A 26,268-nucleotide genomic window follows, 5' to 3' on the forward strand; every position below is an offset into this window, starting at 1 on the left:
AGGTATGCTAATTAACAATTAGATTATGAGCTCGAGATTTCTATCGCGTGATAGTTGATGAGGGCGAAGCCCGAATCAACTATCACGCATAGAAATCGAGAGCGAATAATCTAATTGTTTTAGTATAAATCTACTAGTCGTTCAAAACTAAACAAGTAAATTATCTATTTCCTCATCGCAGACACTTCGAAAACGCGAAGAAGCGGGCGCCATTTTGTTGAAAATCGCTACTCACTATCTATCACAGAATAGATAGCGAGTAGCGTAGCCAATCAGAGAACGGCATTCGTGATAGAACACTAGTAGATTTATACTAATCGTAATTAGTCGGCCCCGAACGAACCGAGTCAGACGCCATGTTAGAACACGAGCCTCACTCTCGTGTTTCCGCGGTCGCTCAGTAATGTGAGCGTGTGGTGATTTTAAACAGGGCGATGAGATGTCTTACCGAAGTGGACTTCAAATGTTTGCAATTATGACCAACTGGAAGACTGAATTTCATAAGCCTTTGACTCGTCCAGGCGTTAAACGTGACGAGGAGATGAGCATTTGCTCTTCGACCCCTCAAGCTCACATGAACGAAACGAACACTTGTTAATGAACGAAACAACTGTTGAAAACGTGACAACCACCACAGGTATCCCAAGCTGTATGAGCGTTAAAATAAAGACCTTTGTTTTGACCTTTGTAATTTGAGTGTCACGATGAGTGTTACGCAATGGCGTAAATTATAAGGGTTTGTATGGGAATTTACGAACGTGTTTTGGAATTGAAAATAAAGGGCATGAATTGGGAAAAAAATGGCTTACCTTGTCTCCTCGGTATCTTGCCCGTGTTTGTGTGCCGTATTTTGGCCATTTCAGCGCGATTTAGTGGGGTTTTAGGTTTGCTGATTTCCTCTCTATATATAATCTATAGCAAAAGGATTTTAAGAAAAAAATTGGAGGTATGTAGCTGTGCCAGAAAGCGTCCAGTCGTGTTTTGAACTTTCCATACATTTGTCTGTAAAGCGAACCAGCCGTGAACTGCTACTAAAAATAGTTCGCGAAAAAAAAAACAGGGAAATGTATGGAAAGTTCAAAACACGACTGGACGTTTTATGGCACAGCTACATCCCTCCAATTTTTTTCTTAAAATCCTTTTCCTAATGCCAAAGGTTTTCAATTCATGAATTTTTCAGAAGCGATGTTTTATGAAAATTATTTGATATCGGATTTCCATACAAACACTGTTATTTTAAGCCTGTTTGCCTACTCGTCAAAATGGCGTCGAGAACCGTGATAAGGCCTATTCAATAATCTACTAACATATGCGTGTAATGGCAGGCACTGAATAAAGTTTTTTGACCGTTATTTTCGTAAGAGACAAAGTTTGTGATTAATCTTTACAGACTCGTTGACGGAAGGTAAACAACATACAGACCTTAGAAAACCCAACAATAATGGTGTTTTTGTAAAACAACACTCGACAAACGATAAAAACCAATTCGGAAGTGAAAATGACAAACGATGGCTAGGATGGAAATGGATTACAATATGGATTTTCAAAACTGTTCACTTACTCTAATGCCTTTTTTTAAATCGCCCTATCATCTGTTCAAAGTATGTTGCTACACTATCGATGTCTGTACGCCGCCATTTTGAGCTGTCCAAAGTTGGTAGGGCAAATGCCCCACCGGTTGCGCCGCCCTTGATATTGCAAACGAAGGGTAAGCTATTCGCATTTGACTCGACTGTTTAACTATTTCATGCTTCCACTTCGATATGATTTGCTAGTCTGTTTGTGTTTTGGCTAGACCGTTTCGTTTTACACTTTTTTATTCCAGTATAGTAAATTGAACAGTTTGTACTTTGGCTGTGCCACTTTTTGATTGCCTGTACCACAGGCTAACCACCCTCTGTATGTGTGGTGTAATGACTGTTTGCAACTTGAGACTTTCTCATTCATTCACCAGGCTGGAAATATACCATCACATATCTGTCATTGAGACTTTATGTTCTCGCGACACAATCGGTTGAAATTTTTACCGAGTAGCGATATTTAAAGTCGCCTTTTAACCTTTATGAAATAAAGTTTCAAGGAAATGTTGATTGAGTCACGCGTGGTGTTTTTTTGCCATTCCGAGCCGTAGAAACACTTCTTTGGCGCGTTTTGACAGTAAACGCGCCATTTTTGGTGGTAACGGCCACCCGTACTAGTCTTCCCGCCCATTTGGCCTGGGTCATATTGTGAAAGTTGGCCGCTGAGTGGTTGGAGTGCATGTTCTTTCTCTGATGCGTTTTACATCGTTTACATGAGGTACCGACCTTCGGTTGCGTCGTTACATTTACTTATGGTTGCTAAGAAATCAGACGTTGTGTTAAGCTTGACTGGTTTTGCAAACGTTTCATGCTCATATAAAACGATGGACTGACTACCGAAAGACTTAAGCCTTGACGATGTTTTCTTTGACAGATATTCAGCCTGGCCCCACTGATATCGGAGAAATTCTAGTGAAGGTAAGCATGGGACTCGTTCAAAAAGACCTACAATTGTAGCTTTTGTTTTGTTTTGGGCTGTGCTATAGAAGTTTAACTTTGTTGATGTTGTCGTAGGTTTTTAGGAATTATAACAAATACATATAGTTCGAATTCTAACGTGCACGTCCCGGCTGATTTTAGGAACAAAGCAGTGAACCAGTAAGCAGCCCATATTAAATTATGCAGCGCAGCGATTGACAACCAAAACCACCGGTCGCATTGAGTTTTAAAGCTAAGGTCGCGGATGACTCTTCAGGCACGTTAATGTGTATTTTGTTTAAACTGTTCAAAACTTGGTAGTGAAACCACTTGCCTGCAGCTCGTGGTTTCACCTGAGTTTTGAACATTTTATGCAATCATTTTATGGTCTATAAGACCTTAATGCAAAATGTACCGTATATAAAATTTTGCAAAAGCACTGTATATAATGACAAAAGCACTGCATCTAATATACAACAAGTACCACATAGAATGTAAGAAGCACCACATATAATGTGAAAAGTACCTCATATAATGGAAAATAAACCGCATATAATACAAAAAGTACAACATACAGTACCATGCAAATGTAAGTTGACAGTCCCTTGAAACTTGAACTTCGAGACTCGATCCTCGATCCTCGAAACTCGAAAGCTTCCAGTATCGAGGCTCGAGTCAAGTGCATCGAGTTTCGAGGCAGGGAAACAAAGAACTTCTCGCGTGATTAGTTTTTCACACGTCTTATCTGTGGCCACAGTTCGGTTCCTTTTTACAGGAACCAACTCTGCAGAGACAGCGATGTGCGCATGTGTATGCTTGAGCTGAAAAGAGTTCGCTCTTCAAGCGTTTTCTCGGTTTTTGCCGAAAACCCTTTTTTTGCTTTTTTTGAAGTTTTGATTCGAAAGTTTAAAGTACAGTCAAGCATAATTATGTGCAGCGTACTACAGGTTTAGGAATCGCGCATGTTTCCATTCTCAGCTTGTGAAACAGCACCCAAAAAAGTTGCAATCTTTTAGTTTCGCTTTGTCACGTTCCTGACAAGAACAATGCACTTTGGTAACACTCAGGGACTATTTGTTTTTTTCTGTTTGTAGCTTTAATTTGTTTCTAATTGATTGCATGATTACTGAATATCCATTTTTTGGCTAGCCGCACAAAGCTTTTTTCATGATTGTTTCCTTTACGTCAAAAACATGTATTAGCGTCCCTTTTCTGTAAGCACGTTTCTCAGTTGCGAGGAGTTTTCAAACTGTAAGGAGTTCACGGAGCTACACATATTTCTAATTGAGTCTCTAGACTAGAGAATGTGGAGTAAGTTGTTAGATCAACCCCAGAGTCAAGATCAGACATACATGTAAGTTACGCTTGTAAAATTCCTATTCTTTCCTTTTGTTTTTTACGATATTGAATTCATAGTTTTTTCTGTTTCTTTAGACTAATAGACAATTGTATTCTTTTTAGTTTTAACCGCAAGTGTTGTAAATAGAGTCGGCTCAGCCTGGTCCTGTAAACACATTAGTCTTGCTGCCCTCGCCCTATACTTTATTGTGGTTGACCTGTTGTACTCCAGTACACAACACCCTGTAGTTGCGTCAACGAAAGAGACGCTTCCTAATCAAGTTGTCCCAATGCGCACGTTCCTTAGCGCGAGAAATCGAGAAAAGAGGTTGTATGTTGGTGCCATTTTGCAACGTCACAATAGCATTATGAATATGACAGTCCAACATGCCCAGCGCGTTTCGTACCCAGTGCCTACCTCTGTACATGTTCCTGAGCGCGAGTAATTGAGAAAAGAGGATGTATATTGGATGGGATTGATATAAAAATAGATATTAATAATGTTTTGAAAAAAACACACAGGCGCGTTTCGGGTATATAACCCTTTCTCAGTGTGGAGAAAACCACTTTTCGTACTTAGAACCTACCCCTGTGCACATGCATGTTTCTAAGCACGAGAAATAGAGAAAAGAGGTTGTGTATCTGATATGATTGTTTTAAAATTAAATTTTAAAAAAGTGTCAAAATGGTTTCAAAAAAAACGTAGACGTTTCTTTACTGTGGTCATGTCATGCATCTCCGAGGAACTTTTCTTTCACCGATCATTATAATAACGTAACAATAGCATCTTGACGTCCCGCGAGCATTTCGTACCATTCCTCGTGTTTTTGCTGCAAAAAGTACAAAACAAAAAGTACAAGACAAGGTAAGATCATTTTCTTTCTGAAATATCCGCCGCATCTTTGGTAAGATGCCCTGTAAACACTTGGGACTGGTTGCATAAAACGTTTCTAAGATAACACGGCTGTTGACAATTGTTCCCAGACAATAACCTAATGTTTTGCAACTATACTTACAGGTTCCTGTAATGTTAACATGATTTATGCAACCCAGTTAGGTGCCTATTAGGGCCTAAGGTGACGCACTGTAATCTTTGATTACTACTACATGTAGTTGTTAAAAATATGTGGGCTGTAGCCAGGCATGGTTAAAAATTCTGTATAAAATGTTGACACTGGCTTTAAAGTATAATTTAATGGACGTTTCGGTTGTTGCTACAACCTTCTTCAGCTTGAGAATGTTAATAAAACCGGCGTCCAGGGCCCAGTTGTTCAAAGCTCGATTAAGCTAATCCTGGATTAACGTGAACTTTGAATCGAATTTAATTTCTTATCAATAAACATTCTTTCAAAAGATTTTTGTCCCTCAGTTTTGACTTAGGCTTTTCTTTACCTTTAGCTTGAAATTAGCCTTTAAAATTAAACCATTAATTTTTTCAATGAGCGAGATGAAACCCTCGTTTAACTTTTAATCCTGGATTAGCATTAATCTGCTTTCGAACAACTGGGCCCAGGATGTTATATGGATCGAATACAATTAAAATTCCATAAACGTTATACAATTTGGGTGAGAACTATAACAAAAGTGTGGCAAATTTTGAATGCTTCTAAAAAATTTATACACAGGGGTGTATGTCTGGAAAAGCAAATGTGTACATTAATGGATGGAGTTCACTTCTCGAACTGAACGCCAAGCTTTAAGAATAAGTCTTTGTTTCCATGTCACAGATCTGTCAATGATTTCAACCCCTTCTAGATTGATCTTGTGCTGGTGAAGCATATGATGTTGGGCTTAAGTTATGAGTTTTTATCTAGCTTTGCTATGGCCTTTATGTGTTCTTTGACACATGCTTTTAGAGCGTGCAAAGTCTGGCCGATGTAAACACTTGGACAATCTTTGCATTCAATCTTATAAATAATGCCTTTGGAAGCCTTCTTGATATAATATTATTGTGGACACTCTTTGCTTTGAGATCTGTATTTCTGTCCATAAAAATTGGCGCCATCCACATGAGTATTGTTCAATCAACAGTTACTTGTTTCTGAGTTTGGTAAGGCATTTTATCTTCCAGCATATTAATATCAAGGTAATGCCGTGTAGGGTTCTAATTGGGAATGTGCAGTGGGGTTTAACTACTCCAGCACATGCTCTCTCTGCCCTCTCAGATTTCATAAACAGGTTAGTGGTAGTCTATTGGGTCTATTACAGACTGATATGGGTTCACAAAGTTTCTTCATGTTGCAAGCGAGGGCATGTTCTATACCTCCCAACTTTTTCTGAGTCAAATGCGTGAGATTTTTGTCTCGTTATGACCAGGATTTCCGCAAACGTCCGAGCCACTTCCGAAGATTTCCGACGATTTTCCGAACATTACCGAAAATGTCAGAAGATATTCCGACGACCTTTAAACACTTGCGATTCGGAACGGATTGTAGACATTTGAAAGCTTTTGGAATTGTTATAAAGAGCGAAGAGATGATACATAGCAAATCTGAAAGGAAATTAAGTTCTTTTAAGAACAACTCCTCCGGATTTGAGTCAGGCGTGAGAAATTGTCCTCGATGCGTGAGATCGATGTCTTTAGTCCGCAGGCGTGAGACTCACGCATAATGCGTGAGAGTTGGCAGGTATAATGTTCTCAAGAGTAGTGCATTAAATCCCTTTGTGGTGAGTGGATGTGGTGTCCAGTCTTAGCCTAGCTTGGTTATCTCTGGACCATGTCAAGCCCTTTATACACTTTAGAAAGCGCTGGGCCAGTGTGCATCTGGGTTTAATTTAATTGAGAAGCCTTTCCGAGATTTTCAACATGTCACTCTTGCAACACCTTTGTATTGTCTAGCAAAAATTGGCTGCCTGTCTAAACACAATTGCTCAACAGTTCCATAGCTACTATAATTTTGCAACCATATTTGAATTGTACAATGTAGATGTTCCTGGATACTCCATCCTATGTGAATATATGATATTTTAACCCTCTGTATGGGCCCCATCGAATGTAACTACATGTGTACTCTGGTTCCCTGCCAGGTATCTCCTCCCATCCTCTTTGACTTGTCGGAGCAAGGTTCTTAAAAGACTTAACAAAATCCTCAATGTCTTTGCCTACTGTTGGGTGGTGTTGAATGATTTGACTCACTCTCTTATGAATTTTTTCTCTTTTGGGTGTTTAGAGAAGCTCTTTCCCTTGCAGCAGTTCTCTTACACATGCAGCTCTTTTATACCTGCCAACTTTTTCTGAGTCTAACGCGTGAGATTTTTGTCTAGTCATGACCGGGATTTCCGAAAACGTCCTAGTCACTTCCAAAGATTGCCAACTATTTTCCGAAGACTTCTGAACGTTGCCGAAAATAAACGATGATATTCCGACGACCTTTGAACACTTACGATTCAAACGGATTGTAGACATTTGAAAGCTTTTGCGATTGTTATAAAGAGCAAAAAAATAATACATAACAAATCTGAAATGAAACGAAGTTTTTTTAGAACAACTCGTCCGGATTTGTCAGTCAGGCCTGAGAAATTGTCCTTGATGCGTGAGATCGATGTCTCTAGTCCCCAGGCGTGAGTTTCACGCATAATGCGTGAAAGTTGGCAGGTATACTCTTTGTCTGATAGAGTGTCTTGCTGCATGAATTTTTGTTTAAGTTAAATATCTCCTGTTGCTCCTGTTGTCCCTGCTTTGGGTGACTTGCGCTGTTAAATTACTGCTCAATGGCTCCAGTCAAATGGACATAATTTTTGTTAAGTGTTAGTCTTTGTAGGTTTTATATTTTGGTGAGAAATCATTGCATTGAAAGCTGCTCAAGGCAGAGATTGTCGTCCAAGTCAACAGGGATTTCGTGCAAAATGCAAGGAGAAAATACAATGGAGAAACATCTGAGGGTGTTCCCTGCTCATTTGTGTATTCTTCTTTGGCGGTCTGATGTCACGTGACTGCCAAAATCATAGCGCCATGGGTACCAGATAGTTAGACACCCTAAACAACTATAAATACAAAAATTATTCTCTTCTGTGGGAGATGGCATACATGTATATGGGATAGTGGCATAGTGCGTGGTCTTTGAAGCGAAAGATCCCTGGTTCAAACCTCCCTAGCTAACAGGGATAATTCTTTTTCCTTTTTCTTTTTTTCCTTTAACCACTCCAAAGGCTCTAGTAAGCAATCTTTCAAAATTAAAACTTTCTTAAAAAAATTCAAAGCTATTCAAGGAGCTCAATCTTGCTGCTCAAGGGGAATGGCTAAAAATCTAAGTACCCTAGAATGCGGAATAAATGAAGCCCATTATTCAGCCTTTATGGCATTCTTGTTAAACATTTGTTTTATACCTTATATATATTTCACTCTTTATGGGTATATTACAAATTCACAAATTATGTGGTCAGCTCCCAGTTGGCTTGATAGCTCAGTTGGTAGAGCCCAGTGCACTGTTATAGCAGAGGTCACAGGTTCAAATCCTGTTCAAGCCCTAAGTTGCGTATATAGTTAACTGCAAGGGTCTTCTATTTAATCTTTCACCAGCAGTTCAACCATAATAATTATTATGTTTCATATATTTCATATATTTCATATATTTCATATCCTTTTTTTTTTCTGTATGTGTAACATGACATGTATATGCACTGCGGATGAAAGATTAAATAGAAGAAAAGGTTGTCGCAGTTGTATATGCAACCAGGCTGTTGCAAAAAACCTGAAAAACATTCAGCCTGGTTGCGTATATAACTGTGAGAACCTTTTCTTCTATATTTTATTTAATTTTGTTGTCTGAAATTCATCTTCTTTGTCTTTCATTTGGTAATATAACAAAAACAAGCTTTTGTCATGCAATTTGCTATGTACAGTTAATTACACAGAAGGTAAAGCCAAGGTTTTGTTGTGGAAACAGATGTTTGTAGTTTTAGAGGTAATAATTATTTACTTTTGTTGCAAGAATTCAAAGACCCTGTCACTGTCGTGTTGCGATTTTCTGTCTAGCATGTTTCAGACGTTTTTTGTGTTTCAAAATCATGTGTTATAGGGGACAATTTCATGTTAATAGGAAAACTTTGTTAAAACGTTTTGGAAATCATTCATTTCAAGCCACATGGTAGCATCTAGTGTTCCTGACAGCCATACATTTTGGGATTGCTGAATAATGTAACCAAAATTGCATTGATTTCTACATTTTGAGTACAGCTGCAGGGTAGTCTGTGAACTGCATGAGGGCCAGTGTTTTCAACGTTTCTGTTATAATTATGTTATCTTGTTAGCAAATGACTTACAGTAACTTGAAAGCATATGCAAAATTATTGTTTGGCTTGTATGGAGTACTGCAAATGTCAGGAAAAGTTGTTTCTCCCCTTCTTTTCATGGAATATTTATATACATTAGATGGAATGGTATTAAAGATGTGTAACCGAACAGGACTTGACAGGATTTCATATCGCACGCTGTGCAAATTGACACTTGAAAATAAAATTAAAACTCTGAAATGAATATATATTTTTTTTATATTTTTCTCTTTTGTAACCATCTTGAAAGGCTCTCACATAATGCACGGAAATCTGCAAACTCAAGCTTGTCTCTGCTGATAGTTGTTGGAACTTTAATTAAGTTTTCAAGGGACAGTTGAATGGTTGTTGGGACAATGATTGGCTTGGGCTACCTGATTTTGTATCTGATCAGTGTACATAAATCTGCAAACTCAAGCTTGTCTCTGCTGATAGTTGTTGGAACTTTAATTAAGTTTCCAAGGGACAGTTGAATGGTTGTTGGGAGAATGATTGGCTTGGGCTGCCTGATTTTGTATCAGATCAGTGTTTGTACTGACTTATTTTATCATCACGTTTTCTACTATCAAGGTTCAAGATGACCTGCATCACCTGAAAGAGCAGATTATTTCCCAAGGGGTGTCCACAGAGGTTATTGATCTCAGAACACTTCAAAGTGCGATTGAAAGAACGGAGCAAAGTGTCAGGGTCAGTGTTAAATCATTTACAGTACCTGACAGGTATTGATTCTATAGCTATAGTCTATTCTGGCCCATTAGGATCATAGCCTAGTTATTTTTAGTTTTACAATGTTTTTTCTCTTTCTTTGTTAATCACATTTCCTTTTTTTCTTACTTTTTATTTCATTTGTTTTATTTTCTTATGATTATTCATATTTTATTAGACAGTTTTATTTTTTAATTGCAATTATTTTGCCAAAAAATAAAAAAATTAATGAATATAATAATAATAAAATTAAAATTAACCAGAGAATTTTTTTCTGTTTTGAATAAATAACTAACTAACTAAATAAATAAATAAATAAATAAATAAATAAATAAATAAATAAATAAATAAATAAATAAATAAAACTGCATGTGGCTCATTTATGAGGGCCATAGGCCCATACAGGCCATAGCCCACCAGGCATTTTGACATAAGAAGTTGTACAATGCACTTCAGGAAGGCAAATTGCACATGCATGGTAAAAAGAAAATGGCTGTGACAGTCAGAGCGATTGGCATTAGAAGATAATCATGACGATTTGAGGGATGATTTAATGAAGTATGTGAGGCAGAATTTGTGGTGAAAGGAGATTTTACAGTGAAATCAACTATCCTAGCTATGTAGGCATGGAGTCCTCAATTACTCTTTCTTGTTGAATTGACTCTTGTCGACTTGATGATGTGTGCAAAGAAATAAATTGGCCTGGTTATAGTCTACTTGGGTACAGAGCTTTGCATTAAAAAAAACTGTGAAGTTCATGGCTTGAGCATGCCCAGAAATCTGGTGTAATTGCCTTGATGACCAAAGTAAACCCATAAGCTATTGCAAGAAGAGGATGTGTTGGAAAACCTAAATTAGGCAGCAGAGAAAGGATGCTTTTACATCCAACATAAGCTTAAGTATAAATCACAGTAATTGTTGTGTGCTTAAGTTTACAGACTTGAGTGTAGTTTCTTAACAATAATTATAAATCAAGCAAGAGACATTCTAAATTCCCCCTACCAGAGTGATGATGAGCTTCATTAAAATTATCTTGTCAGACAGGAGCCAAAAAGTGAACTCCAAAGATCAGACAATAGTTTCAGAATGATGAGTCATAGTTAAAGTGCAGAATCGAGTCGACGAGGGCTCCGTAGTCTGCCTCTCGTACTTGATTTAATCATCCCTCAAATCTCTTCATCATCTTCTGCTATAATTTTCTGACTCTCGTGGCCATTTTGTTTTCACTGCACATTTACTGTCAGGCTGAATTGCTTTGCAGGACTTCTAATGTTGAAGTACCTGGTGGGCTGTGGACCTATGGTCGTCATGAGCCACGTGTGAATTTCGTTTTTTTTTTTTTTTTTTTTTTTCAAATCAGAAAAAAAAAATTTCTGGTTAACTTTATTAATTTATTATTTTTTGCTGAAATAATTACAATAAACTAGATATAAAAGAAAACAAAAAACCAAAATAAAAAATAAGACAAAGCAGAAATACAGTATTATATGAGTAAAAAAGAACAGAAAAACATTTTAAAACTAAAAGAAAAAACTAGGAAAGATATAAAAAAAACTCTCCCACTGACTTGACAGTCTTGAATGCAATATCTACCACATACTGCTATTTGTTTAGTGTCTTGCTTTTCTTTGGAAGTACAGTGTGAATAAATGCATTTAAAGGATAGGTCATGTAATTGTTGAATTTCACAGATGAGTCACTGATAAAAACCTTTTTTTTTCATGCCCATTATAATGAGAGAAGTTTGGTTGATTTAAGAAAACTTTTCAAAGTGGGAAAAGAAAATTTTTCACCCCCAATCAAATCTGGCATGCAAAGAGATCTTCAGGGGACATGTTCCAAAACAACCTTTGTTAACCTCCTCATTTCATTGTTACCAATGGTAACATCAATTGTTCGTTGGCACCACAAAACCCAATTTTGAATTTAAAAGCTGCTGTGAAAAGTGCCAAATGTAAGACACCAATTGTTACGTCTATAATAATACACTACACTGTAGAACTTAAGACTTATGCCAAAGTTAAGACATTTATTCAACTTTACAAAAAGATATGTGGCTTTTTGTTTTATCATTTGTAAATAAATTATTATAAACGGTTAATAAAGTACATGTAGACTGTGTTTCGGCTATTTTAGTTGACGGGTAAAACAGGCAATATATTTACTTGAATTTCTCTAAAAGTACATCAGTTCTAGAAGTGAAACTATATCGCTAGTTTACAGTAGACATAATTGTAATTGCTAGATCTGTAAAAATTTCTGTGGGGCCGACTTATTTTATTCCAAGGGCAAATAAGAAAAAAGGCTAAAAAAGCGGATTTTCCCGCATGTTGACATAATAACGAAACCCGTCGATTCGCCAGTAAAACATTAAAACTGAAACAGCCTTCACGCATGTACAGTACTTAAAAAACATCGCGTATTGATTAAATTTCTCATAAATCCATCTCTTAATGACTGTTATTTTTGATACAATTTCAAGTAATGTAAAGCTTACTTTCGGGATTTGTCCAATTCTCCACATTGCTTACTACAAATCATTCCAACTGTAAAAAGTTCCAGACTTCTGAATCTTTTCTTGCAGCTTGCAAGGCTATTTATTGTCAGTGGTATATATCTGTGCTCTCGTTTCATACCATAAAACAGCTTTAGGGGTTTATCATTTATGGTGATTTCCCCTTGAAATTGACACGCTGTAATTCGAGTTTTACAGAAGATTTTATTAATGCAAGCAATTCACTGCATGATATGCACCAAACTTGCCCGCAAACCACTCTTTCCGCAGTAGAATCAGCTCATCGCTCATGGGAACATAGGCCTTAGAAATTAGGGGTCAGTGACCTTGACTAAATTAATTTTCCCTTTCATATTGTGATGTCCATTTCTTGATTACAGAAACTCCCAGTAATTACATCTCTAGTGGGGAGATCACACTTAACGTACAATATATTATTTTTCAAGACCCTTTTCACTGCTAAAAAGATTACAACTTTCATAAATCGCGAGAGATGAGGTTTTAGAGGCACAGATATTTTCTGTACTAATTTTTATTTCTTATCTGTTCAATTCAGCATGCCCTTCAGACAGGGGCACCCAACGGATGGTTTCGGTAAATTATCTGTTCGGAAGGCCCTTAATCCCCTACAATTTTCTAAAGGGAATTTTCACCTCAAATGTTCGTAATATGGGAAATTTAAGGCATGGTGTTTTCAGATTGATAAAAATGTCATATTTTCGAGTACCGAAAAAAAGCCAGCTAAGATTTTCGGAAAGGAATAAGACCTAAGGTTTTCGGGAAGTGGAAAAAAGATGCCTGAGTACTTTTGAAAAGACTCAAGTTGCCCCAGAATGACCGAACGGATAAAAATATTATAGCGTGGCCTAAAATGAACCTACAGAGCTTAAAGGCAGTCTCCAGATAGCCTAAAATAGCATTAATTTTCAAACGATCTAAGAGAAAACTGTCTTTAGGTGCCCCTGTTCAGACTAACTCCGGGACTAATGTAATGGGTACCTCATTTCTTTTCTGAGAAACAACCGAATGTGCAAAACAAAACTTAAATATGAAGATATGTTGCCTGTTTTACCCATCAATTAAAATGGCCGAAAGACAGTCTACTTCATTGACCGTTTAATTATTTACAAATGACAGTTTTCTAGTATGTAGGTGTTAGTAAACGTGATTTGCAAACAACATACTTCAGGGTGTCCAAAAATTAGCATGGTGCAAGATTAACTAAAAAGGAATAAATTTTGATACTTGTTGTTGAGCTAGGTGACATTGCCATGGTAATGCAGCCAGCTATTAACCATCCACAAATAATAGCTTTCCTTAATTTTTACAAAATACGTTCATTAGATTTTTTTCCTTTTTTTTTTCTCCAGAAAAACTCACAAAATACATGACGTAGTGATGCTCTTTGCATTTAGTTTTAACAGAGGGATCTCCTGTAAATAATGGTTTTGCACTTTGAGGTTTTGTGAAGATACCCTCTGTCAGATTTGGGTTTTTGTTTGTAGACAAGTTACGCTTTTAGAGAAGTACTGTTTTGTCAAATTTAATGAAATTCTAATGAGCGGTTCCTAAGAAAACAGTACATTTTCACTAAAATAACCCGTCAGAATTTTTTGGTCAAATGCGCATGCGTAGCTTTAAAGATGAAAAGCGTGCAAAAAGGCTTAGCTCTTTCTTTGTTCGGTGATAAAAGAAAAGGTTTTGCAATAGAGAAACTGGATTATTTTAAGAACAAAGCTCGGTGTTGTGATCCATTTGATATAAAATTGATGGATTGCTTTATCAATGCCATATTTGCTTACCACAACCCTAGCGTGCACTTACTACCTGTCAAGCGTGGGCAAACTGTGTGCGTCCACCTTAAACAAAAAGCCACATATATTTTTGTAAAGTTGAATACTTGTTTTAATGTTGGTGTAAGTCTTAAGTTGTAGTGTATTAAATTATAGACTTCAGAAATGGTCTCTCACATTTGGCACTTTTCACAGAGGTTCTGTAGTGCCAACAAACAACTGATGTTACCATGGTAACAATGAAGTAAGGATGTTAATAAAAGGCGTTTTGGAACAATCACCCCTGAAGATCTCTTAGCATGCCAGTGTACATGTACAATGTACATGTAGCACTCAAGAAAGAAATATTGTTGAATTATATAGTTAACACTGAATAACTTGGCTGTGTTAAAAGGGTGTCTTAAGTAATTAAATATTGGTATGTGATTCCTCTTATTTCTAAGGACAAAGCAGAACAAATCATCCACTCCACAAATAACCATGTCCTCACTTTGCCATCACTTGAGGGACCTGGCTCAACAAAGAAGAAGCAACAGGATGATACAGGGTATGATTAACATTTTCTTAGTTTAGTAAAATGGAGTAAAGGAAAATGTCACTTTAAAAGCTTGGCTTATATGTAGAGTTTGTGATCATGATAAATAAATTTGATGTGGGAATATTATTATTATTTTCTTGTCAGGGAACAGAGCATTGTTGCATTCAAGAAGGGTGGTATTGTACAGAAAGCCAGGTACAAATAATTAACTCTGTCTGATGATTTTTCCACATAATTAAGTGTTTAATTGATTAACAGTGAACTTGTCAGTAGTTAATTAATTAACAGAACTGAAGTAATCTTGTACCCTGATGTTTGTCTGCTGAGAAAACATCTGGTAAAGTCGATCACGTTCTCCAGTCTGATTGGTCAATAAAAATGGTCCAATGTAAGTTGCGTCAACCATTTCCGCCTTTGCTTTGCAAGCATATAGATGCATGACTGACAAGAAAATTTTCTTGGTACTTCTCAGTCCTTCTGTAAAAGTTCACTTTTCATTTAACTGTGACAAGTTCTTATACATATAAACATCCTTTTTACAATGTAACTTGTGAATGCACGCTTGCGCAATGCATGAGTTATCTTCATGTGGGGTAAACATCATTCGGTCGGTTGATCTGTTGTAGACTTTCAAATGTGGCGTACTCTCACGTCTCCCTTTAGGTTCTCTCCTCCTTCAATTATAAAAATTCACGTCTTTTGGAGTACAAAATTAAAAGAAATAGCCTAAAGAACACTCGACTGATGTTTGTACTCTTCGTAGGTTTTTATTTTGGCGACTGAAAGCGCCGCTTTGAAAGCCGCTTAAGGCCGAGATTGTCATCCAAGTCAACAGAGATTTCGCGCAAAGTAGAAGGAGAAAATAGGATGGGAAAATGTCAGATGGCGTTCCCTGCTCATTTGCATATTCTTTTCTGGTGGTCCGAAGTAATTTGACCGTTAAAATTGTAGTGCCATGGGTGCCACATAATTCAACACCCTCAACAAAAATTAATTTCTCCTTCAGGACTCGTGGACATGTTGTGTAGTGGCATGTGCACTGACCTAGAAGCAAAGGGTCCCGGGTTCGATTCCTGAGATAATGGAGAAATTTTGTTTTCTTGTGTTTCCTTTTTTCTTTTTTCTTTTTCGCCTTCAAAAGCCAACCACTCCAAAGGCTCCAAACAATTTTCAAAATTAAAACTTTCTTACAAACCACACAACTATTCAAGGAGCTCAATCTTACTAAGGGGATCGGCTAAAATCTAGGCAGCGTAGGATGTGGAATAAAATGCCCGTGATGCCCCTTATTTAGCGTTTATATCTTAATATTTCGAGTCATGGGCCACCAAACACAATGCGAACAATGTTTTATACCTTGCCATTATTTACTTCTGCATTCACGAGTTGGCTCACAGGAGCCTGTGATTTATAGTTTTGTCTCTTTCTTTAAAGTTTTGTAGGAAAACTATTGTTTGACAATCTGATGCTTACAACTAACTTAGGCCACCATAACAATTAAGTGGCGTCTTCTTTCCCAGGAACTTGAAATCATTGAGATGTTTTTCAAAATCCATCTTGGGCAATTCATGAGAAAAGTATATTTTCTACAAATGTTGAACATGCACAGTTGTGCTATGTGTCACATTCCTGACACATGAAAACAGCTTTTAGTAAATGTCAATGGTCGCGTATCCTTATCATGACGTGGCAGCATGGACAGTCTCTCGGTAGAGAAAGCGATTCTGTGCTAATCTCCCAGCCTCATTCGTGGTGTATCCAAGCCTCTCGCTGATGCTATCTTCACATCTCTTTCTCTGTCTGTCTCGAGATCTTTTGCCAGGTACTTGTCCTTCCAGCCCGGCCTTTTCCAAAGAATCATCCCTTTTCATGTGTCCAAAGAAATTTAATTTCTGCCTATATATGGAGTTCAGCAACCATCCCTCTGGAACTTCAAGCTCATTTCTAATAGAGCAGGGTGTCCAGTTCCTATTTTTTCCTTTTTTTCTCCTTTTTTTTGAGCACATTCCTATTTTCTCCTATCTTTTAAATGAAACCTCCTATTTTTAGCTGGTTAAGTCAATGTTAGTTACAAAATTGAAAATGAAATTATAGTTATGTGTTTCAGACTAAGATTCAGGATAAAGCAAGTAGTAAAATATCATTACTTTATATTTGTAAAATTTTCTTTTGCCCCATTGTACATTTATCTAGTAATGTAGTTCACTTGACTATGTGCAACTGAACATAATGATGATATTCTGAATAGACCCATCGAAAAAGCATTTCGTTATTCATAAATGTAGTTATTTTGAAATCTTGCAAGCTTATGGGTAGATTCCTAAAGAAAGAAGCCTATGAGAAGAAGTTTGGAAGTGACCTTGCAAGTATTGACTGTAGTGCAAACAATCAGCTACCTGATTCGGATATTTCAATTAGAGATGCAACTAAGAAAGCCCAACTCAAACCTGAACGCCGAAAGTCTGTACTTCTTGGCATCCGTGCATTTTTTAGCACATCAGTCACATATTTACAGTCTCACCCCCCTCTTCAGAACACTCTCTTGAAAGCATTAGGATGTCTGAATCCTCTGAAGAGAGAAAAGGCAAGCGGTGTGAAGGCAATTGCAAACACTGGCAAAAAAATTGCAGCCTCAGGTGGATGTCTGCAATGTTCAAGATGAGTGGCGTGTTTATTCTGTTGATCAAGAAGTTGAGACGTTAGAAAAAGGGCAACGAGTTGACCATTTCTGACAAGCGGTATTCAGTCTTAAGTCTCTTGATGGGACTGGGCCACGATTTTCAGCCCTTCCAAAAGTTGTCAAATCAGGGCTTATTCTTGCACAATCGAATGTTGAGTCAGAAAGAAGTCTTTCAGTGAATGCCCATATTGTGACACAGGAACGGACACTTCTTGGAGAAAGGACCGTTGTTGGCCTTAGAACTGTGAAAGATGCTGTCAAATTTCCAAATTTCACGATCCTGAGAACCGCAGACCAGAGAAAATTCCCCTGACAGATGGCCTTTTAACTGCAGTGAGATCTGCACATATGCATTATAGAAAGCGGCTCGATGAAGAGGAAGCTGAGAAGAAGAAAAGGGATGCTAAAGATAAATTGAAAGCTGAAGAGGTAGAAAGAAAGATGAGAGAGCAAGAGAAGCTAAGGCAAGAGACCAGATCGTTGAAAGAAGAGGGAGAGAGCCTAGACAGAAAGGAGCCGGAGGTAATGGAAGAAATTCAAACAGCTGATGAGCTGTTGTCAGAAGGCACATGTACAGTTAAGTTACAGACTGCCCTATCTTCAGGTTCAATTCAGGTTGATTCACAAAGGGCGAAAGTTGCATGTCTCATGATAGAAACAGCAAAATCAAATCAGGCACAGGCAAAGAGGAAGCTTGAAGCAGTGAGGGAAAAGCAAAAGGTGGTTAACACACACAAGCAGAAATTGCTGGACAAGGCACTACCAACTGGTGTTTCTGCTCCAACATCAAAGAAAAGAAAGTCAAATTAAAGGATGAACAGTTGTTTTATAGCGGAAGGTGTTCACTGAAGATTTTGGTTGTGTTTGCTATTTTTAACATCATTTTAAACAAAATGATTTGTTGATATTGTTAACGCAATAAGAGATATAAAACCGACCCGGAGATACTTGCTTTGTCGTATTAATGTTTGTCATTGTTATGGACTAAAGTGGTGGATTGGGATAGCTGATGGGGTGCAGGGAGGCTATCTTTGTCCATCAAAGGACTATTGATTCTCCTATTTTTTCCCTATTTTTTAAATCAAAATTTCCTATTTTTCCTATTTTTTCAATCCTGAGTTTCTTATTTTCCTATTTTTCTGAACAACCATGCCGCTGGACACCCTGATAGAGGTATTCCACCTTCTCTGAGCCAACGACACTCGCAAAATCTTTCTGTAACATTTGTTCTCAAACGCACGTAACCAATCAGATTGCAGGGATGATATCACGTGATCAAAATGGACCAATCAGGAGCAAGCATAATATCGTGATGTCATGATTCTATCTTTGGAAACTGAGGTAATGACATCATGGCTTAGTATGCAGATGAGGTCTACCACGTGATCCAAACAAATCATTTTTTTTTATTCTTTTTTAATTTTATTTCATCAATTTTTAACTTTTTTTCATTTTTTTAAATAATTTAAAAAATACTGCTCATGCCACTTCTGAGGTTTGAACCATCACTCCTTCATCTGGCCATCGTCCTCCACGCCTCATGAATTTTGCACCTTGTTCGCTGTTTTTCAACTCGAAGCTGAGTGGGCACAAGCATTTTTTCCAAGCAAAATGAAAAGACATGGGTTTTTTTTTTGTTGTTTTACAACGTTGTCTTTTTTTTCCTTTACCACTTTAAAAATTATTGTGTGAGTGGTACTGTAGTCCATATGGGCTTGAAGGTGATACTGCGGAGAGCCACTATGTTGTCCAGCCGAATGTGCTTGGGTTTTCTTGTTGCCTTTCTTTTTAACTCGTGAATGCGCGCATGCTCAATGAACGAGTTACAGCGATGGCTGACTTTTCGCTTGGTTGGTTGGTTGGTTCTGTCATTAACTTTCGGGCATGCGCAGTTAATGAGTTTTAAATTACATTAGTGGAAAAAACACGCGAAAATTTTTTGTTCACGCCGCATCAGGATATTCTTATTCAATCTGTAGAGAATAATTTGACGATCATTTAGTGCAAGAATGGAGATTTTTCGTTAAATCTGAGCAAAGTTACAAGTTTTTTCAGTTTTTCAGAACGTCCGGGGTCGTAAACGCAATTTATTTAGTGAAAAAAAAAGCGAGGAAATTTTTTCACGATGCATCAGAATTCTCTTATTCAATCTGTAGAAAATAATTTGACAATCATTTTAGTGTAAGAATGGAGATTTTTTGTTGAATCTGAGCAAAGTTAGGTTTAATTTTTTTCGTTTTTTTCCACAAAGTGCGGTGTCTTTTCAGAATTTAAAAATAATTTAATTAAAAATAATTTAATTTAAAAGTAATTGTCGGCATGGACTCTGAATAAACAAGACGCTTTTTAGAGCTTTTACGTGGCATGAGATTGTATGTTTAGCACTAGTGGCCTTATTTATGGTAAGCATCACCGATTTTTTTAACCTATCCTCCCCTTGCGATTGAATTAGCTGAATAGTTTTAGTCAGAAAGAACGCGTGATATTGCGTTGCGCAACTTGAAATTTTGCCGCCAAAAAATATTTCCCGCCAGAAAATGTCTTCAGCTGAAAGAAGGCCTCTTATTAACTGAAAAGTTCACTGCTAATTATAACTTTTTGCATACATGAAAACTCGGCCTCTTTCATCATATTTTTGCTTCTCATACAAAAATATTATATCAAGTAGATTAGTTTGCTGAAAAACATTAGTTTGGCTGTCAGTTTTTACGCGAAAGCGGAAAGTGCCATGTCACACATCAGTGACGTTGTAAACAAAATTATGCAAATTTCTGGTGAAATGAACAATTTTAGATTTCTTCCGTTTTCATAGAGGTTTCAGAGGGAAAAAATGTTTCATTTTCGCAGTTTACATCTGGTAATTTATGGGAAAGCAAAATGACGCGGTCGATGAATTTGCATCAACTGTTTAAAACATGATCAAAACCTTTTTGGTACGCTCATTGAATAATGAAGCAAAATACAGTCAACTAGGTTTCATTGAAATGATTGTTATTTAGCAAGAGTAAGTCATATTTCAAATTAATCTTACTTGAAGATTGCGTGGACTGAAAAGGAAAAATTTCACGCATTTATGCAGGGCATGAAATGTTTTGCGACACTTTGTTCAACAGATTTCCCTTCATGAGATTAGCTCGAAAAGAGTCGCCTGTGTAGCTGGTGGTTTTTATGGGTGGGCTCACCGGAAAGCCGGGCACGAGGGCCAAAACGATTTTTTTAGTACAAGAATGGTTATTTCTCGTTACATAATCGGGCAAAGATATAATTTCTTTTAGCTTTCAAGGAAGTGTCTGTAGCCGTCTTAATTTCAATTACTGATGTATCATCTGCATTCACGAGTTGGCTCACAGGAGCCTTTGATATATTAGCTTTTTTTGAGCTTGGTATTGTCATTTGTTCATTTTCATATAATTTATTTTATTGTAAATCAGACGTAATAGGCCTTATCACGGTTTTCGACGCCATTTTGACGGGCAGGCAAACAGGCTTGAAATAACAGTGTTTGTATGGAAATCCGATGTCAAATAATTTTCATAAAACATCGTTTCTGAAAAATTTATGAATTGGAAACTTTTAGCACTAGGAAAAGGGTTTTTAGAAAAAAAATGGAGGGATGTAGCTGTGACAGAAAGCGTCCAGTCGTGTTTTGAACTTTCTATACATTTCCCTGTTTTGTCTGTTCTTGTTGAGGTTAAATATGTTTTGGAGGTTCATGTTATTCACGTGGTCAGGTGTCATCCTGTTCAGTTGATTGAAAAAGGTTTGTCGTAACACCGCTTCAAATGTGATCTCCTTGACTATGATTTTTTCTTCCAGGATATCCTCCCGCTCTTGCTCAGTCATCTCCATCTTCTTCTTCTTTTTTTGCTGATAGCAACGTATCCAACTTTCGTCTTTTAATAGATGACTGTATAGTCTGATCTCATCGGAGGACACTAGGTGGAGATTCAAAGCAGATACCCAAAGGTTACGAGGTGGCGTAAAGAAATAAGTGTAAAACCTCTTTCCTTTGGGAGGGAAAGGATTGCAATAAAAAGTTTTGTATCCCCAAACAATCTCTGCAGTTTTTGAAAGGGACTATGTAATGAGCAAATGCGTGAAATGCTTTTTGCATATTTTACCAGTAGGAAACAAATCCTGACAAAAATACAAGACCGTGATGTTTCTTTGAAGGGAATGTTTAGTAAAGAAATCCAAGACACACTTTTGACTGCTCCCTCCATCTATCAAGTCATCCATGACCAGGATGCAGCCTTTTCATCCATGATCAGGATGCAGCCTTTTGGAAGCCATTTGGACAGGTCATTCAACTCTAGAATCCCTTCGTGAAACTTGATGCCTCCTCTTTTCATGCAATTAAAACCATCTTCCCATGCACTCTTACAATAATGAATGTCCTGAGGAGGCGATTGAAACAACTTCTTTTTTTGTAACAAAAGTATTTTGGTGAAGTGTGTTTAATATGTCTTCCCCAAGGACCCACAATCATCAAACTTGAAAAAGTACAAATGTAAAAATCTCGACAACGATTCATGACTGACAGCAAAAATGACAACATCAAATGTCTTTTATTTCATTGGTTTAAGCATAATCAAGTTTAAAGACATTGTGCCATTGAAATTCATCAACAATCAACCAATATTTCAACATTTGACCCACAACATGATCATTTATCACTTAATCATGTCTGCAAACTAACTTAAAAATCGTACATGGGATATCCTCTTGCTTTGGCTGTGAGAAAACACGGGGCATATATAATGTCCATAACGTTTGCTATTGAGATTTTGTAGAGTCTTTCCATTGGTGACGACAACTTTCCACTGTTTTAACCAGGTTTTTTTTTATCAGTTTTTTGGGTAATCAATCGCATGCAGATGTTCCGTCATAATAGGGTCTTTTCGCCAAGTAATCCAATTGGATGTTTCTGAATGCAACCAGTTCCATGTTAGCTCCTCTTGTAGATGTGGTACAGGACTGCTTCAAAACAGTCGATCTCCAGGACGTTTTCAAACTCGGCAAAGATCAAAATCATAATGACCTTGTTGTGCGGAGCATTGACCTTGATTTGAAGCTACAAGTCTCTGCTCTGTTTGGGATTCAATTTGTCTGAGCCAGCGTCTCCGTCGGCCACATTGTCAAACATGAACGGAGTGCGGTTTTTGTCTTCCCCCCAATCTGAGTACTGGAGCATGGATGGTTGACTCTTTTTCACAGCAGCGCTGGCTTGGAGAAATCGGAAGTATCCAAGCGGATCTCTGCTAGCATTGGTTCCATTCAATGTCAAGGTTTCACAGGGGTATTCTTCTCCTTGGTGATTTGGTTGACAGTTTCCAAACCAAACTTTTGAAAGGGATAAAAATCCCTGTATCTGTTGAACGCTTTGCTGTCCGGCAACCCTACCACCATTCGATCAGAAATTCTGCCTTGAAAGGTATTATTTTCTTGTGCAATCTGTTTGATCCCGATTGGTTCGTTTGGATCACGTGGTAGACTTCATTTGCACACTTAGCCATGATGTCATAACATCAATTTCTAGAAATAAATAATCAGGATGATGCAATTTGCTTGCTCCTAATTGGTCCATTTTGCTTACGTGATATCATTCCTGCAATCTCATTGGTTACGCGTTATACTACCCCTCTACTGATTTTACAAGATGTTCTCTCCCAAAGAGTGAGAAGATCTGGGTACAAGATTAGAACTGAAGTTATAAAACAACTTATCATCACTGTTTCAGTAGGCACGCCATTTAAGCACAATGACACAACACTTAAATCATGATAATTTACGCATACATGATGGCCTGGGGTCAAGGGCCGTAACAAAATTTAATCTCATAAGATCTCCCCTAACAGATCTGCACCAACTTATGTTATGCATATGTGGAAAGTTCTAAACTTAAACATCTAAGGAAGCCTTTGGAAAGTTTTGGAAATTCAACATGTACATCAGGCAATGCCCAAAATTTCAAAGTTCATCACAAGATTGTCTGAACATTTAAAGTGAACAAACAACAGTTTCCAGAACCTCAAAGTTCATAGCAAACAAAATTTTTGCAACGTTCAGGTGGACTGCTGGCTTGTTTTGTAGTTTTAAAGTCCTCAGATCTCAAATGTCTTGACAAACTCCTTGTGGCATTCAGGTTCTCTCACAGCTCTTGTTCTGGTATTTCGTATTTCCGCTTTATGAGGTTCCTGCAGGGTTGCTCACTCTCAGGGATCTTGTATGTTATTGGTGTAGACATTTTAAGCAATGCAATTAAACGCTCAAAAGAAATATTTATCCAAATAAATCTATAAAAATAACCCAGTACGCCGATCACACAACAGCATGTTTTTGCTAAAGATATTCGGTCTGTTCACAAGCTCTTTGATCTGCTGCAACAATTTGAAAACTGCTTTGGTCTTCAAATAAATCAATCCAAATCAGAAATACGTTGGCTGGGATCATTGTGTCGGAGAAACGATTCCATTCTAAATCTAAAATTAAGCGATGAGCCCGTCTACGCCTTGGGCGTATATTTTTTATACGATGAAGAACTTGCCATGCACCAAAAAAAACTTCTTTGAAAAGCTGCCTAAACTTAAAAAGACACTGAACATTTGGTCGTCTCGTGACATATCTATATATGGAAGAGTAAATGTAGTCAAAACGTTGGCAATATCCACACTAACTTTTATCTGCAGCGTGTTAGACACTCCAAAAGGGTTGACCGATGAAGTTAGTAACATAATATTGGATAATTTACATATCGAAGTACAAGAATCGAAAACTCAAAAAAACGCCTATAATCAAAAATAAAAAGGAGGGAGGACAGGGAGGACTTAATATGTTAGATTTTACGTTATTTGATAAAGCCTTAAAATTAGTCTGGGTAAAGCGCTTGTGCGCTAATGATAAAAGACATGGAAATTTATCCCACTATCCTTACTTTCCAATGTTGGCGGCAACCTTCTTTTCTGGTGTAACTATAACATTCAGTATCTACCCCTGGATGAAAACTTACCAAAATTCTATCGAGATATAATTTCCCACTGGCAGAAACTAAATAGCACTAACCCGAAAACAAAAGGAGACGTGTTAAATCAAGTTATATGGAACAACCAGTTTTTCGAGTAAACAAGTTATCTGTTTTTTTCCCTGTTTGGAAAAAAGTAGGCATGGATAATCTCTTGTGCCTTTTTGACAAGGAAGGTAACACCTTGATGACTTTTTCAACCTTCCTGCGGAAATACAATGTCAAGAGCAATTTTGTACAGTATTATAGCCTTCTATCTGCAATACCACAGGAATGGAAAACTATACTAAAGCAGGAATGTCTTCCACCGTCAACTGAACACGTACCACTTGCAATTGAAAAGCTCACATGCAAAACAATTAACAATACTTTACTAAATCACCAGCACTTCCCTCCTCCAACAGAGGAAGACTCATTGAACGCGTTTTTTTCTTTTCTTGAAAGACAAAAAATCTACTCACTTCCATTTCGTGTCACAAATGAGGTAAAATTATCCATGTTTATATAAAATAGTCCATAATATCCTGTATACAAACAAAATTCTGTACAAGATGAGAAAGAAACAGCAACCCAATTGTCCTTATTGCCATGATATTGATTAGACACCACTCCATCTATTTGTGGAGTGTCCAATTGCTAAATCCCTTTGGAATAAATTTACAAAGTGGTACAATGCTACATGTAGAGGAAACATTGCTTTAGAGCAAAACGAAATCGTATATGGGGTTTTAAAATTCACATCGTCCGGTTTAACCCTAAATCACCTGATCATAATTGGAAAATATTTTCTTTGCATTAATGCAGTACAAGATGACAAAAGCCAGAAGCAATTTGAGCTTGATTTTGCTGAAGCCCGAAATGAAATCCAAAGGACAAGGCGTTCAACAAATTTTCTCCCAGGGGTACAGATAAATTTATATTTAAAAGACACTCATTTCCAAAATTTAATTTTTCAAGACCTTCCTGCTAAGAGAAGAAGAATCACTACTTTCTTAAACAAGTCCCAACAACTTAAGATGTTCATAGGAGGGGGAAACTCTGGCCCATATTCGACCCTCTTTCAAGAGTTAAGTTAAAATTTTCAGGAAAATTCCACCCAGTGTAACAACCTATTTGCCACTACCCCTCTATGAGTATATGCGGACATCTTTATGTCAATCTCCATGTGAGTGCGGTAGATGGTCCTGCCACCAAGCAACAGCAACTTGTTTTTCCCTTTACTAGTTTAGTGTTTACCTAAATGGGAAACGCATACTAGACATTTCCTGAGAGACCTTATACTGAACAACATTAAGCTTGTTTTTTAACCTTTGTTGCAAAAAAATGAATAAATAAACGAACGAACGAACGAATGAACGAATGAATGAATGAAAGCAGAGCACAGCTTGAGGCCCTCAGGTTTGGTATACGTTTGCTACTTTATGTGTTGTGTGTGCTTTTTTAACTCATGAATGCGATCTCTCACAACAAATTTCGTTGGTAGTTCTGAGGATGTGTAACATACGCATTATCCTTTATTTAGATATCTTCTTATAGTATTTATATGGTATTTTGTTTCCTTTATATATCTCATTGTAATTGGTTTCTGAAAAACCATTCATGGATGGAATCAATAAAGTTGTATTGTATTGTATTGTATTGTATTGTATTGTATTGTATTGTATTGTATTGTATTGTATTGTATTGTATTGTATTGTATTGTATTGTATAAACGAGTTATCGCAATGTGGGTAAGCGTCACTCGCTCGTTCCATTGGTCATTCGTTGGGCTATTAGCTTTCAGCAAATAAGGCATAATCTCGCACTCTGGAGTTCACTCTGGTGTTCTGTGCTGATTCGCACATATAGCAGCATCTGTGCTTTCTTCTATTACTCTTACCGCTGATTCAATGTTTTTACTCAAAAGGCA

The 26,268-nt window shown here is 37.3% G+C and overlaps 1 protein-coding gene, 1 non-coding gene and 1 pseudogene across 4 annotated transcripts in view; all 3 read left to right on the forward strand.

The window, feature by feature from the left end:
• Window positions 1-2,312: 2,312 nt before the first annotated feature.
• The window catches only part of LOC146477087 (IQ domain-containing protein H-like), an 86,671-nt gene continuing 62,715 nt past the window's right edge, over window positions 2,313-26,268 (forward strand). For 2 of the 3 annotated variants that reach the window (XM_085114087.1, XM_085114089.1), the window contains exons 1-4: window positions 2,313-2,498; window positions 9,678-9,794; window positions 14,564-14,667; window positions 14,803-14,853. In XM_085114087.1, coding sequence (XP_084970213.1) covers window positions 2,439-2,498; window positions 9,678-9,794; window positions 14,564-14,667; window positions 14,803-14,853 — 332 coding nt within the window. In that variant the 5' untranslated portion in view covers window positions 2,313-2,438. The remainder of the gene's footprint in view (window positions 2,499-9,677; window positions 9,795-14,563; window positions 14,668-14,802; window positions 14,854-26,268) is intronic. The other variant, XM_085114088.1, reaches the window with a different exon arrangement.
• Trnan-guu (transfer RNA asparagine (anticodon GUU)) lies at window positions 8,229-8,303 on the forward strand. Its single transcript has one exon. It is a non-coding gene; the product is annotated as a tRNA-Asn (tRNA).
• Window positions 16,353-18,570, forward strand: LOC146477089 (uncharacterized; annotated as a pseudogene).

This window comes from Pavona decussata, unplaced genomic scaffold (assembly GCF_977016875.1).
Source record: "Pavona decussata unplaced genomic scaffold, jaPavDecu1.1 SCAFFOLD_72, whole genome shotgun sequence".
Taxonomy (NCBI): Eukaryota; Metazoa; Cnidaria; class Anthozoa; order Scleractinia; family Agariciidae; genus Pavona; species Pavona decussata.